The sequence below is a fragment of the Oncorhynchus keta genome, chromosome 8, assembly GCF_023373465.1.
Source record: "Oncorhynchus keta strain PuntledgeMale-10-30-2019 chromosome 8, Oket_V2, whole genome shotgun sequence".
NCBI classification, from domain to species: domain Eukaryota; kingdom Metazoa; phylum Chordata; class Actinopteri; order Salmoniformes; family Salmonidae; genus Oncorhynchus; species Oncorhynchus keta.
The window spans coordinates 22,600,044-22,613,766 of NC_068428.1; the positions used below are offsets into that span (position 1 = coordinate 22,600,044).

The 13,723-nt window shown below is 44.2% G+C and overlaps 2 protein-coding genes across 2 annotated transcripts; one reads left to right on the forward strand and one right to left on the reverse strand.

The window, feature by feature from the left end:
- The first annotated feature begins 243 nt into the window (after positions 1 to 243).
- Positions 244 to 11,920, forward strand: parp1 (poly (ADP-ribose) polymerase 1). The gene is made up of 21 exons (XM_035775104.2): positions 244 to 494; positions 1,993 to 2,155; positions 2,297 to 2,412; positions 2,648 to 2,862; positions 5,126 to 5,216; positions 5,385 to 5,501; positions 5,669 to 5,845; positions 6,326 to 6,482; positions 6,764 to 6,904; positions 7,013 to 7,252; positions 7,397 to 7,598; positions 7,806 to 8,001; positions 8,184 to 8,312; positions 8,454 to 8,660; positions 9,072 to 9,200; positions 9,299 to 9,397; positions 9,755 to 9,907; positions 10,143 to 10,270; positions 10,366 to 10,427; positions 10,559 to 10,673; positions 10,969 to 11,920. Exons 1-21 carry the CDS (start codon positions 372 to 374, stop codon positions 11,048 to 11,050), a joined length of 3,042 nt encoding a protein of 1,013 aa, XP_035630997.1. The 5' UTR covers positions 244 to 371; the 3' UTR covers positions 11,051 to 11,920.
- LOC118387163 (adenosine receptor A2b-like) lies at positions 2,856 to 4,721 on the reverse strand. Its single transcript, XM_035775342.2, has one exon. It carries the CDS (start codon positions 4,185 to 4,187, stop codon positions 3,099 to 3,101), a length of 1,089 nt encoding a protein of 362 aa, XP_035631235.1. The 5' UTR covers positions 4,188 to 4,721; the 3' UTR covers positions 2,856 to 3,098.
- Positions 11,921 to 13,723: the final 1,803 nt, after the last annotated feature.

Here is a 13,723-nt window from a genome sequence, read left to right on the forward strand (position 1 = left end):
TGTTTTTTTAACACTTTTGGTCGGATCAATTCTTCAACCAGTAAGATTTTAGATAGCTTTCTTCAACAATCAATCTGTATATATATTCTTAATTTAAGTCCAAAAATAGAACTTTAAAATAAAATCTAAAAGTACAAATACTATAATTAATAAAAGGTTATTCGTTTGAAATAAAAATGTTTTTTTGAGCGTTGGTTATTGTACTCTGTATTTGACTTTCTATGTCTTTTAGAACATCTTCCTCGATTGCTCTTGTCTGCGTATCTGCGCGGGTAATCTGCACGCGGGCTGCAACTACATTGTAGTGGCTACTGCCAAGCACGTTAGATTTACATTAAATCAATCTAATTGTGTGTATAAACTCAACAAAAATGGCAGATGCACAAGAGGACAAGCTTTACAAAGCTGAATATGCCAAAAGTGGACGTGCTTCGTGCAAGAAATGCAAGGAAAACATAGCAAAGGATTCGCTGCGGATGGCTATCATGGTGCAGGTAATGTAGCTAGAGCGTATTTGGATTTCCGAGAAAACTGTATAAGTGTGGACAATCTCAGAATCATTAAGAATCACTTATACGGTTATGTTGTTTCTGCACTAAACAGCCCATTATTGATATGTTGTGGATTTCCTTTACGAATACAGCATGTTTGTGTTGTCTTGATAGAACTCATTTGCGTTTAAATGGCTTCGGAAGGCTTAAATGAGAACGGGCTTTGATTCCTTCGCACCAGCAGCGCATTCTTTTTTGGATGATATGTCTCGGGCATGCATAGATGTGATCGAAGTAAATTGAATGCAGATGGTAGTGAGAAGGAAGCAGAATTGTCGCAGGTTAAACACATCTGTTCTAAACAGTGGATATTCGGACAACCCGTCGTGATTTATGTATTGTAACAGGCCCGCAATGTGGCTACTAATATCCGATTTGGATATAATTGGCAGTTTTCGCTACATAACATACGTTTTCCCTTTTCTTTTTATAATATAATTGACTGCTAACTAATTTCGCTTCGTATAAACTGGTAGCATAACTATCACACAGAACTCTGTTGTGCTCGTCAAATTCGTTTTTATCTGTATTGCAGTTGATTGGTGACGATGCCATGAACATGTATTGGGGTTAACATCTGTATAAGAATTATACTTACCTCGAGCGTCAAATACACATCAATAACGGCCTAATAGGCTAATTTTGCTGGGGTCATTGAGGAGTTTCGTGTCTGTCCCCAATGGCATCTTTCCCAACGCGTTTCCATGGCAAATCTCCATTAGGTCACACTGCTATGCTTTATTTTGGCCAGGTCGTAGTTGTAAATGAGAACTTGTTCTCAACTAGCCTACCTGGTTAAAATAAATAAAAAGGTCGCGTTCCACCACCACATGCCCTTGATTTCCAATAATTCAATTCATTAGTTCAATTCAAAGACCCGCGGTAGTATCTGCCGCTTTCAAAACAATTCGGAACTTGGAAATCTTTGAATTTAGCGCGTTCATAACAACTGGTTAAAAAAAAACGCGCTCCTACTGTAGAAAATCGTTTTGAATTGTCATCCAAGGTCCAACTCGGAATGCCAAGCTGGGAACTCGGGGCAGCTTTCTAGAACTCCGCCTTTCCGACCACAAGATCACTTAGGTCATGATTTGACCAAGTTTTTTCCGAGTTCAGTAGTTTTGAATGCAGCATATGTCAGTTTGACCCATTTCCAAATTAGCTCAGGGAAAACTTCAGCAACATCGCCAGTGCAGTCATTTGTCATAACACTTTTGAGAGTTGTGTGAATTGTGCCAAGAATTTCACACGAACCAATGTTTACACTTCACAAGTGAAATAAGTGACATAGCTTGCTAGATAAGATGGCAAGTGTGCCTGCTGGTGACCATTTTTTTTTTGTCACCCTGAGTCATATGAGCCTACAACCTGGACTAGATATGTACAATGTAGTGTGATTACCTTACCCACCAGGCCCCTCCCATTATTTTATTTTCCCCAGTCGCCCATGTTTGACGGTAAGGTGCCCCACTGGCACCACTTCTCCTGCTTCTGGCTGCGGGCGTCTGCCCAGTCTCCTGCAGACATCGCTGGATTCTCTGACCTGCGATGGGAGGACCAGGAGAAGGTCAAGAAGGCCATCGAGACTGGGGGAGCTGCAGGAGGTCAGTCTTTAACCATTAACTTTTCTCCCAGTGTGGAGTCATCTGTGTACCCCTTTGATGTCATTGAAATGGGACCCCAAAAAATGTCTTGCTCATTGACTGGAGGTCAGATTTCAAATATGGCTTCCCTCTTCCTCACAGGAAAAGGTGATGTGAAGGGTGGGGCCAAAGGGGAGAAGACTCTGAATGACTTTGCAGTGGAGTATGCCAAGTCCAATCGCAGCACATGTAAAGGGTGTGAGCAGAAAATTGAAAAGGTGAGGAGTCAATATTTAGATCTGTTTATTTTGTACATAGAGATGATCTGATACACATGGCTGTAAAACAAGTAATTACAGTACAGCTATTCCTCAACATCTGTTCAGTGTAAAAAATAAAAATAGAAAGTTTTAGAATAGATTGTCAATGTCCATAAATACTTGAATAGGTATCCTACATAAACCCAAATATACACTATCATAACAGCCCGAACTCCTTTCCTCTGTGCTCCAGGACCAGATCCGTGTATCTAAGAAGACGATTGACCCAGAGAAGCCCCAGCTGGGGTTGATAGACCGCTGGTACCATACCGCCTGCTTTGTGGGCCGCAGGGAGGAGCTGGTCTTCAAACCAGAGTACAGCGCCGCTCAGCTCAAAGGCTTTAACACACTCAGGGTGGAGGACAAGGAGGAGCTGAAGAGAAGGTTGCCCGTCGTCAAATCTAAAGGGTGAGGCTTTCTCTAATGAAGCAAATAAAGTAGTCTGGTGTCCACAAACTTTAACTTTACTGGAATGTACATAGTGGTATATTAACGTTAGTTAGGAGATGTGTCCCTGATATTCTAGCAGGTCTGTTTATTGTAAAAGACAGTTCTCTGGGCATAACGACCACCAAATGGTACATAATCCTCACCAGTTGAACATTAAGGAATGGCGAGTCAAGGCGGTACCAACGGGTCTTCGGTCAGGTCCTGTGGGTGGTGGTCCCCCCACCATCGGCCGCCTCTTCCCAGTCCCCTAGAGCTCTACAGCAGAGGAAGATGGCCTTAAAGGTGTTCCGGAAGGTCTTCATCTTGTACGCGTACAGAAAGGGGTTAACGGCAGAGTTTGCGTGTGATAGGATAATGGCGGTGAGGAGGAGCTCCAAAGGCACAGGGCAGCCGGGGCAGAGCAGCAGGAAGCAGTTGATGACGTGCAGTGGTATCCAGCAGGCAGTGAAGAGGAAGAGGACGAGGAACAGCGACGTGGCCGTCTTTATCTCCTTCTTCATGCTGGCCGCCCGGGCCGCCTGCCCCTCCGCACCCCCCACGCCGCCCCCGCGCTCTGCTGCGATGCGCCGTACCTGCCGCTTGACTGTCACAAAGATCTTGGCGTAGATGAGGAACATGACCACCAGGGGCGCTAGCACGCAGGCAAAGAAGTTGAAGTAGACCATATAGGTCATGTCCACCACGAACACGAAGAAGCAGTAGCCCGAGTCGGGCGGTGTTTTGTGCCAGCCCATGAGTGGCACCAGGCCAATGAGGAAAGCCAGCACCCAGGTCACCAGGATAACTAGGATAGCGTTGCGTGGCGTCATGAGCGTGTGGTAGCGGAAGGGCAGGAAGATGGCCACGTAGCGCTCCACAGCTACAGCTAGCAGGCTGAAGATGGAGCTCTGGGTTAGCATGATGAGCACACTTAGCATCAGCAGACACAGGTAGAGGTTGTGGCGGGGCACGCCAACGCCAGTGAGGATGGCGCAAGGGATGGCCAGTGCACCCACGCAGATGTCAGCTACGGCCAGCGACACTAGGAAGTAGTTGGTGACAGTACGTAGCTTCCTGTTGAGGCCAACGGCAGCACACACCAGCAGGTTACCCACGGTGGAGAGGGTTGCTATGATGAGTTCAGCCACCATGTACACAACGTTGGGGGACACCACCAGGTCAGGGGGAGGAGGGATGGAAGAGGGGGAGGAGGAGGTCCAGAGGGGTTGAAGGTATGGGGGGAAGGTTGAGTTGTCGAAGAGAAGGGAGGTTGAGCGATTCAGTGATGCTGTGATCTCTGTCATCTTCCTGAAATTGAAAGGGAAGTCAGACTTGCTTATTGTAACATTGTGAAAATTGTCTTAAAGTGATTCTGATTTAAATGATTCCTTATTGATTTACTACATAAAAATGCAGTTTTGGTAAAGAAAGGGCTACTTACCAAACGGTAGCTAGTCAGAATAATGATGCTTAAAATGAAGAATGTCCGTCTTGTTCTGTGCCTGACTCTCCCTCTCTCTAATGAAGAGCAGTGTTTGTCAGGAGGACTTGTGAGAAAGGGAATGCATTAGTATTGATCTGCTGCCATCTCTACAAAGTACCACCTCTCTCCCAACCACTGCTACTGCTATGACCACACACAGGCTGAGTGTGTGCACAAGGCAGAGATGGGTTGTTTTTATAGATTCTATCATAGGGGGTGGATGTTTTTTGGTGTTTGTTTCCTGTCCTGTGAGTCAGGTGGTGACCACTATGGGACAATGTGTTTAAGGGGCAGTGATTGACAGATGTTTAGAGGGACAGGATAGGCCTCTGGGAAGCTGATTAATTTCCCTCCTGAAGGGGAGAGGTTGACCAGAGGGAGGGGAAGAGGGTGACATCCTAGTCACCCACGGAGTCACGGGGACGTGTAGTAACTTGAATCCTCTCCAGAGACTGGGTGATGTGTGTCTCCACCGGGTGTCAGGACACTAATGAATCTCCCTGATTAATGAAGGTGTCAGCCTTGTTTGACTAACCTTGGATAAGGCTCTGCTCCCAACAGGCCTCATTTACAAAGTTAATGGGGAAGTCTGTGCCTGTCAAGTTCCTTCAGGAAGTTTTCAACAGCAAAACTTTCTCTTGGAGGATGAATTACAGAATAGTGTGATTTGAAATGTTGCTTGTAAATGTTTTGCTTGGTAGATAAATTGGTTCCTGCATAGAGAATGTAAACAATTTATTTTCCCTGTTTTTCCCTCAGAAAGAGAGAGACTGATGAGGTAGATGGAGAAGGGGCATCGAAGAAGAAGGAGGATGAGGAGGAGAAGAAGAAAGTGGACTTGCAGATGAAGGTTCACTCCTGAAAATTGCGGAAATGCCTTAACATGAATATTTCTTTACTTCATCAAATTAGTAACATCATGTAATTGTCATTGTGTATGTGTGTATGTAACTATATGCCCATATGTTTTGCGGGTGATGTTTTCCAAACCCCCTCTTGTGTGGTTGTGTGTATACAGGAGCAGAGCCAGCTGATCTGGGGCATCAAGGACAAGCTCAGGCAGTTCTGTTCCACCAACGACATGAAGGAGCTGCTCATCGCCAACGGACAGGAAGTGCCCTCTGGAGAGTCCAATGTAAGGAGGCTCACTGTATCTGTCTCAGTAGTTGTCTCAGTAGTTGTCTTTCTTTCTATCTGTCCATTTCTGCGGTCTGTCTCGTTTAACTGTGTAAACGTGTGTGGTTTGTGTGTCTGTGTGATGGGTCAAACAGCCAGTCAAATAGTGTGTTGTTTAATTGATAGGTGGTGGACAGCCTAGGAGACTGCATGGCCTTTGGCGCACTGAAGCCCTGCGAGGAGTGCCAGGGCCAGCTGGTGTTCAAGAGCGACGCCTACTACTGCACTGGAGACCTCTCCGCCTGGACCAAGTGTGTGTTCAAGACCCAGCTGCCCAACCGCAAGGGCTGGGTCATCCCCAAGGTAGGCCCCCTTCTTTGGGTTCAGAGCGTCTGTAGAGTTTGATGTTCATGTACGCTGCTGCTACTCGCTGTTTATGATCTATGCATAGTCACTTTACCTGTACCAACATGTACAAATGACCTTGACTGACCTGTACCCCCTGCATATATCCTCGGTATTGTTTATTTAGTAAATATTTTCCTAACTCTATTTTCTTAACTGCATTGTTGGTTAAGGGCTTGTAAGTAAGCATTTCACCGTATTTCGTGCATGTAACAAATAGAATTTCATTTATCTGGGTTTATCGGTAAGCAAAACGTTTTGCAACAGAAAATGAAAAAGCCATTTCTTATTGGACAAGTTCACATAGTACCTGCTTGTTTAGGACTGTTTTCTTCGGTGTCGTGCCTAATGAATTCGACAAAGATCTCAGATATAACTCACTATGCTCTTGTGAATGTCAAACTCGAACATCTCCTCCTCCAATCTATTCCCCTGCAGGAGTTCCATGAGCTTCCCTTCCTCAAGAAGTTCAAGTTTAAGAGACAGGACCGGGTGTTCCCCAAGGTGGCCCCTCCCCCAGCCTCTTCTGCATCCGCTCCCGTCCCCAGTGCCTCCAGTGCTCCCAGTATACCCCTCCCAGAGGGAGCCCCTGCAGGTAAGCAGAAACCAGTAGGAGAATGTGGTGTAGTGGGCCAACTTGTTGGAATGACTTAAGTCATTATCTTCTCATTGTGCTGAGGAATCTGGTGAAATGGAGATACCTCTTTTAGAGTAAAACAACAATGATTTCACTCTATTTTTGCTTCTCTATTCTACAGTGAATATATTATCTTGTTCCTAAGTGCGATGCTAGCACATGACCAGCCCCATTCATAGTATTGGAATGGCCATTCTACTCATTCTAATTCTGTCTATATCGGTTCCTCTCCCCTGTAGATAAGCCTCTGACAGGGATGAAGTTGCTGACTGTGGGCAAGCTGAGACAGAACAAGGATGAGCTGAAGGCTGCTGTGGAGGAGCTGGGCGGGAAGATCACCGGCACAGCCAATAAGGCTACTCTCTGCCTCAGCACCAAGAGTGAGTAGCCAATCAATCAGAGGGGGCTGTTGGATTCAACTTTTGTTGGATAGGTTGGGTTTCTTTGTTTTCCCTAGTTTGACATCTTTGGTGTGCTCTCTCTCACAGAGGAGGTAGAGAAGATGAGTAAGAAGATGGAGGAGGCAGAGGAGGCGGGCGTGCGCGTGGTCTCAGAGGACTTCCTTACTGACATCAAGTCCTCGGGCAAGGCCCTGCAGGAGCTGGTCTCCCTGCACGCCATCTCCCCCTGGGGGGCCGAGGTCAAACTAGAGACCCAGGCTCAGTCAGCAGCCTCCAGGTCTGGAGCCATGGCTGGCAAGAGCACCAAGAGGGTGAAGGAGGAGGAAGGTATGGAATCGGAAGTAACATTGAGTAACTTAACTGACTGTTATCGTGGAGTACTTTGTTTTTACAGTCTGCTATGCTAGAGTGTATGGCAGTTGGGTCAATTCCACTTTTACAGTTGTAACAATCTAATTTCTGCTTTTTCAGGTGTTAGCAAGGCCAGTAAGAAGATGAAGCTGACTGTGAAAGGAGGGGCAGCAGTGGACCCAGACTCATGTCTAGAGAACAGTGCTCATGTCCTGGATCAGAATGGCAAGATCTTCAGCGCTACGCTAGGTCTGGTGGACATCGTCAGGGGAACCAACTCCTACTACAAACTGCAGCTGCTGGAGGACGATGTGCATAAACGGTTAGTCTATCCTCCGGGTGAAAGGGGGCCACTTCCTCTCATCCCTCTCTCTTTATCCTCCCCATTCAGCACTCCTCTCTCCCCCGTGTTACTCTCTCTGCTTTCCCTGTATTTCTCTTCCTCTTTCTCCTACCTCTTTCTTGTCCCTATTCCAGCTCATCTCACCCTTCTCTTTCCTCTCCCTCTGCCTTTCTTCTCTGTGTGTAGGTACTGGGTGTTCCGCTCCTGGGGCAGAGTGGGCACCACCATCGGGGGAAATAAGCTGGATAAGTTCCATGATAAGAACTCTGCCATGGACAACTTCCTGGGTGTGTACGAAGAGAAGACAGGAAACGCCTGGGGCTCTTCCCACTTCACCAAGTATCCCAACAGGTTCTACCCTCTGGAGATCGACTATGGTCAGGTACAGCTAGAACACACAGACACGCACAGGACCGTTTGTGTTCAAATTTAAGAAACCTGTTGTGCATTTGACTTGACAGGCCAACTTTTAATTGAGAAATGTATACTGTGGCCTTCACCGATTAACCCTGATCGGCCCATCCTATCTCTGTCCCATATCTGATTGGTTGTTTTCCCCACCAGGATGAGGAGGCGGTGAAGAGGCTGACAGCCAGTGCTGGCACAAACTCTCTGCTGGCCAAGCCTGTCCAGGAACTCATCAGGACCATCTTTGATGTGGAGAGCATGAAGAAGGCCATGGTAGAGTTTGAGGTGGGTACTGAGTTGGAGAGTGTGTGTGTGTGTGTGTTGGTTTTTCTCAATGTGTATTTTTGTCCAAATGTGACCCCCATTTCCCCCTTTTGATTTCTCTTAATTGAGAATGAGTCATTCATCTTTTGTCTTTCCTGTCAGATTGACCTCCAGAAGATGCCGCTGGGGAAGCTGAGTAAGAGGCAGATTCAGAGTGCCTACGCCCTCCTCAGTGAGGTGCAGCAGGCTGTGTCGGACAGTTCCTCAGAGTCCCACATTCTGGACCTGTCCAATCGCTTCTACACCCTCATACCTCACGACTTTGGCATGAAGAAACCACCGCTGCTCAGCAACCTTGACTACATTCAGGTGAGGACACCTTTGTTCTCTCTCACGCTCATCCTCTCAATCAAATGTATTTATTAGCAATTGTCACAAAGTGCTACTACAGAAACTGAGCCTAAAACCCTGGAGAGCGAGCAAGGCAGATGTAGAAGCATGGTGGCTAGGACAAACTCCCTAGAAAGGCAGGCTCTGAGGGGTGGCCAGTCATCTTCTGGCTGTGCCGGGTAGAGATTTTAAGAGTACGTGGTTATTAAGGCCAGATTTTTCTGGCCTTAACTTGAGTCATACATTTGTCAGACCTCCATCTCCAGGCGTACACAGTCAGTCAATTATCCTGAGGTACTTGAACCAAAGGAGTCTAGTTGACTTTATTTCTAAACTCTTCAGTAAGTAATGGTAGCTGTTTTTAACCCTTTGTGTCCCACTACAAACCAGGCTAAGGTCCAGATGTTGGACAACCTACTGGACATTGAAGTGGCCTACAGTCTGCTGAAAGGAGGGGCCGAGGATAACAAGAAGGACCCTATCGACATCAACTATGAGAAACTCAAAACCAAGATTGAGGTACAGTAGGGCCTGGTGGTTTTTCAATGCTACTCTCTCTTGTGAATACAGTGCTCTAAAAGTTATGAATTGTGTTGTATTTGTCATCCACCTTGCAGGTTGTTGACAAGACCACAAAGGAGGCAGAGATCATTCTGCAGTATGTCAAGAACACACACGCTGCTACACACAACACCTACACACTGGAAGTTGAGGAGGTAAGATTTTCCTGAGAAGCTCACATACACACACTTCACAACTGCTTCTACCAGACTCTTATTATGACTGCTAAATACTGCATAATTAAACACTTGCCCCCTAATATCCCCTTCCCCAAAACACATAAATATTGGACTATAATTTGTGCCTTCCTGTATTATACCTGTGATCAAATGTATATTCTATTTTACTGAGCCATTTACTCTATGTTCCTATTCTTATATTTTATTATTTCTTACTGTTGCATTGTTGAGAAGGAACCTTCAAGTAAGCATTTCTATGGACGGTGTATACGATGTGTATCCCTTACATACGACTAATAAAACTTCCGTGGTGTCTTGCTTCCGCCTTCTCAGATCTTCAAGATCGTTAGGGAGGGAGAGTACCAGAAGTACCGCCCCTTCCAGGATCTGCCCAATCGACAGCTTCTGTGGCACGGTTCTCGTGCCACCAACTACGCTGGTATCCTTTCTCAGGGTCTGCGTATCGCCCCTCCTGAAGCCCCCGTGGTGAGTGTCCACCTCGCACTACAGCGCCAACTAATGCTTGGGATGCATAGCGGAAGTTCCTCCTTCTTTGTTTTTATTATAGCTGATCAACATGGGATTATTTTTATTACCTGGTGACATGGTCTTGTATGCAGTCCATATTTAGCATTATATGGCAACAGCACCGGTTCAAATTCAGCTTCACTACGTTGTGACATTTGAAAAATGCTCATGATGTTGTCCTGATACATTCCAGACGGGCTACATGTTTGGCAAAGGTGTGTACTTTGCCGACATGGTGTCCAAGTCGGCCAACTACTGCCACACCTCCCAGTCCGACCCAACTGGCCTACTTCTACTGGGAGAGGTCGCCCTCGGAAACATGTGAGTGATGGCTCAGGTTCATAGAATCCTTTTAATATTCCATATTCTCTGCAATGCCAACTATCGTTATTGATATTTGTTTATCTTTTGTACAGGCATGAACTGAAGAAGGCCTCACACATCACAAAACTACCCAAGGGTAAACACAGTGTGAAAGGTAAGGTGATTTTAAATCATATTTAAGTCATTGAAAAGGCTGTATACAATCATGCAATATGTAGACACATTTATATTACTGTAACTTACTTGGCACTTAACTCATTATTTTCTTCCTTCTCTCCCTGTTAGGTTTGGGTCGAAACGCCCCAGATCCTAGTGCCACTGTCACTTTAGATGGGGTGCAAGTGCCTCTGGGAAAAGGAACCAACACCAACATCGACGACACGAGTCTGCTGTACAACGAGTATCCTTTGCTTCCTCTGAGGGCCTCTGCCTGTCTTCTGAATCTGAGTCTTATACTTTTGCCCATTTTCATCCAAGTGGGTTTGTGCACTGCCTTGTCAATAGAATTTAAAACCATCTCTACTACTTTGTTATTACACATGTACGAGGTTGAGAGAGAGATGTGTCCTGTTATCAAGACGAGTTTACAACCTTTTGTTGTATTTCTGTTTGAGGAATGTAACTTGCATCGAATAATATGCCATGCCCCCACACTTTTCCCTAGTTCCTATTTTGCTTAACCTTGCCTCCTCCAGATACATTGTGTATGATGTGGCACAGGTGAACCTGAAGTACCTGCTGAAGATCAAGTTCAACTACCAGATGTCCATGTGGTGAACGGGGTTGTAGTTGACCACCACACTCTCTCCAGAAGGATCCAGCCGACCACCCACCGCTTCCAGCTCCCACCCCACAACAGACATTTTTAACCTTCCCATCCTAATGCAGTGTTCTGTTTTCATTTTGTAGTTTAAAATCTTAGCCACTATACACATGGCTTATTGCAATAGCGGATAGCCTTAAATAGGATAGATGTATTGACCTTGTTTTATGCACCTTAGTACCTGTTTTACTATACTAGGTTATTAAGACTGTGGATCGTAAGGTCAGAGTTCAACAATCAGAATGGCTGAATTAAGGCACCTGTGGAAAGAGATTGTCATTGCAAGACAAGAAAAGCGATAATATAACCAACACTGGTCTGTTAAATGTTAGTTTTTTTTTTGTTTACTGTGTACCCATAGTTCAAGGTAGTATTTCAGGTAAATGCAAAGCTGTTTTTTAAAGTGTGAAAAAAAAAACTCTTAAAACTGGAATTTTTCATCTATGGTCAGTTTCAAGGGTTTCAACGGGCATAATGAGATTTTTCCCAATGAGTCATTTCTCTTCACCCAGTCCACTCCATTCCAGCCAAAAGCTAGTAGTTGGTAAATCGGCACACCCTGTGAACACATACAAACCATGGATGACACTTTACTAGAACTTACTAGTAATAGAACTGTTAAGATAAATACTTTGTAGACTGTTCGTAAGGAGTCAATACTAAGTTTGACCTGTATAATATGCTTTGTCTCTCAATCTCTTTGTCAAGGTTGACCCTGTAAAAAATAGGTTTGTGCTGACGGCGTTTAGTCCATGTATTCTATAAATAAATGTTTGACTTGGATTTTTTCCCACCACTCAGAATAAAACATTTTGTAAATCTTACCTTCTTACAAATGGCAACTTTGAACTCCTGTATTTCCATTGTCTAAATTACAAATATTGTTTCTTGCCCTTGTGCAAATTCAACCCATGGCAGGCATTCTTGTCATTACTTGCTTTATGATGTCTGGAGAATTCATGTTGGGAACTAATTTGTCATAAAACACCCCCAGTTGGCCCACTTACTTCATTTGGGTGTGTCCTCTGAGCCTTGTTACAAAGGGGGGGGGGGGCAGATTTGTTTTCTGCTTGTTGCTCTGCTGCTAATAAAGGACTAGTAAAGGCCCAGTGCACTATTTTTGTGCATTTGTAACTTGAGTGATAATTATCTGTACAAAACAGTTAATCTGATAATTGAGGAATATAAAAATACTTGCTTTATATTTTCAAGTGTCTTGAAATACTTTGCAAATGCAACTTATTTCTATGTGAGAACTGAAATGGTCTGTTCATTTTCCATTTTAGTAGATACTTTTATCCAGAGCAATTTACAGTAGTGAATGCATAATGTAATACTTTTTCATACTGGTCCCCCCTTGGAATCAAACCTACAACCTTAGCTTTGCAAGCACCATGCTCTACTGACTGAGCCACATCAAACCATTTGATCAATTACTGGTTTTTCATAGGTTTTTTTCAGTGATGGAAAGCCTACAGGTACAAACCTAGATGACCAGCCAATGTATAATACAGCAATGTATTACATTAAGTGGTTTGTAAGGATGGAAAATGAATACTGCACAAAAAGTGTTTTCCATGTTATTTGATTTAAAAAATATATTTTGATGTGCATGTTTTGTGTCTTTGGCCATAGCTTTGCACCTTTTGATGTAAATGTTTGAGTACAGGGTTTTGTTATTTCTGTATTCCATTAGAATTACAATTGCAGAGAAAGGGGTGGGACAACTCTTTCAATTCGAACTACTGAATTCTGCAAGACACTGCTGTTCTTAATTATACAACTAACTCAGCCAAAGCTGAGATGCTGAATATTTTTTTGGCCTGCACTACTGACTTCTATATCGGTCTGCTAATACCAGTGGTGGAAAAAGTACCCAGTTGTCATACTTGAGTCATTTTCTATTAAGGTAAGTCAACCAGTAAAATACTACTTGAGTAAAAGTCAAAGTATTTGGTTCTAAATATACTTAAGTATCAAAAGTAAAAGTATTAATTATTTCAAATTACTTAAATTAAGCAAAGCAGATGGCACCATTTTCTTGTTTTTAAAATGTACAGATAGCTAGGGGCACACTCCAACACTCAGACAAGTCTGTCAGTTCAGAGGCAGTAGGGATGACAAGGGATTTTATTTTGATGTGTGAAATGGACCATTTTCCTGTCCTGCTAAGCATTCAAAATGTAACTTTTGGGTGTCAGGGAAAATGTAGGGAGTGAAAAGTGTGTTCTTTTTTTTAGGAATGTAGTAAAGTAAATGTTGCCCAAAAGGTTAGTTTAAGGTTAGCTCTCGAGAACTCCAAGGGGGCTTACAGACAGTTCCCCTCTTGGGTTCTCAGCTGAAGGTATGGACCACAGCTGGCTCCATGTGAACTACAATCTTGACACTCTGTTTAACATTTAGAAACATTATTAATCATCACTTGCGATACAGTTTTGGAAACCTTTGGAATGTAACTTTTATAGAAGCGAGAACAAATATTTCAAATACAAAGACAAACTTAGTGTACTTGTACGCAGTTTAGCAAAGTTGCACCAGGATTTGTTTTGAAACAGCTACGATACATCCTCATCTTGCCCTCGCATTTCCATTCTACCATTCCATTCAATATTTCCTGGTGCAACTCT

Bases quoted from the DNA above. Each gene is read 5' to 3' on its own strand.
- parp1 (XM_035775104.2), top strand. From the start codon at position 372: ATGGCAGATGCACAAGAGGACAAGCTTTACAAAGCTGAATATGCCAAA. The intron at 6,905-7,012 runs GTGAGTAGCCAA...TCTCTCTCACAG, and splicing joins TCTCTGCCTCAGCACCAAGA to AGGAGGTAGAGAAGATGAGT. The intron at 9,201-9,298 runs GTACAGTAGGGC...TCCACCTTGCAG, and splicing joins AACTCAAAACCAAGATTGAG to GTTGTTGACAAGACCACAAA.
- LOC118387163 (XM_035775342.2), bottom strand. From the start codon at position 4,187: ATGACAGAGATCACAGCATCACTGAATCGCTCAACCTCCCTTCTCTTC.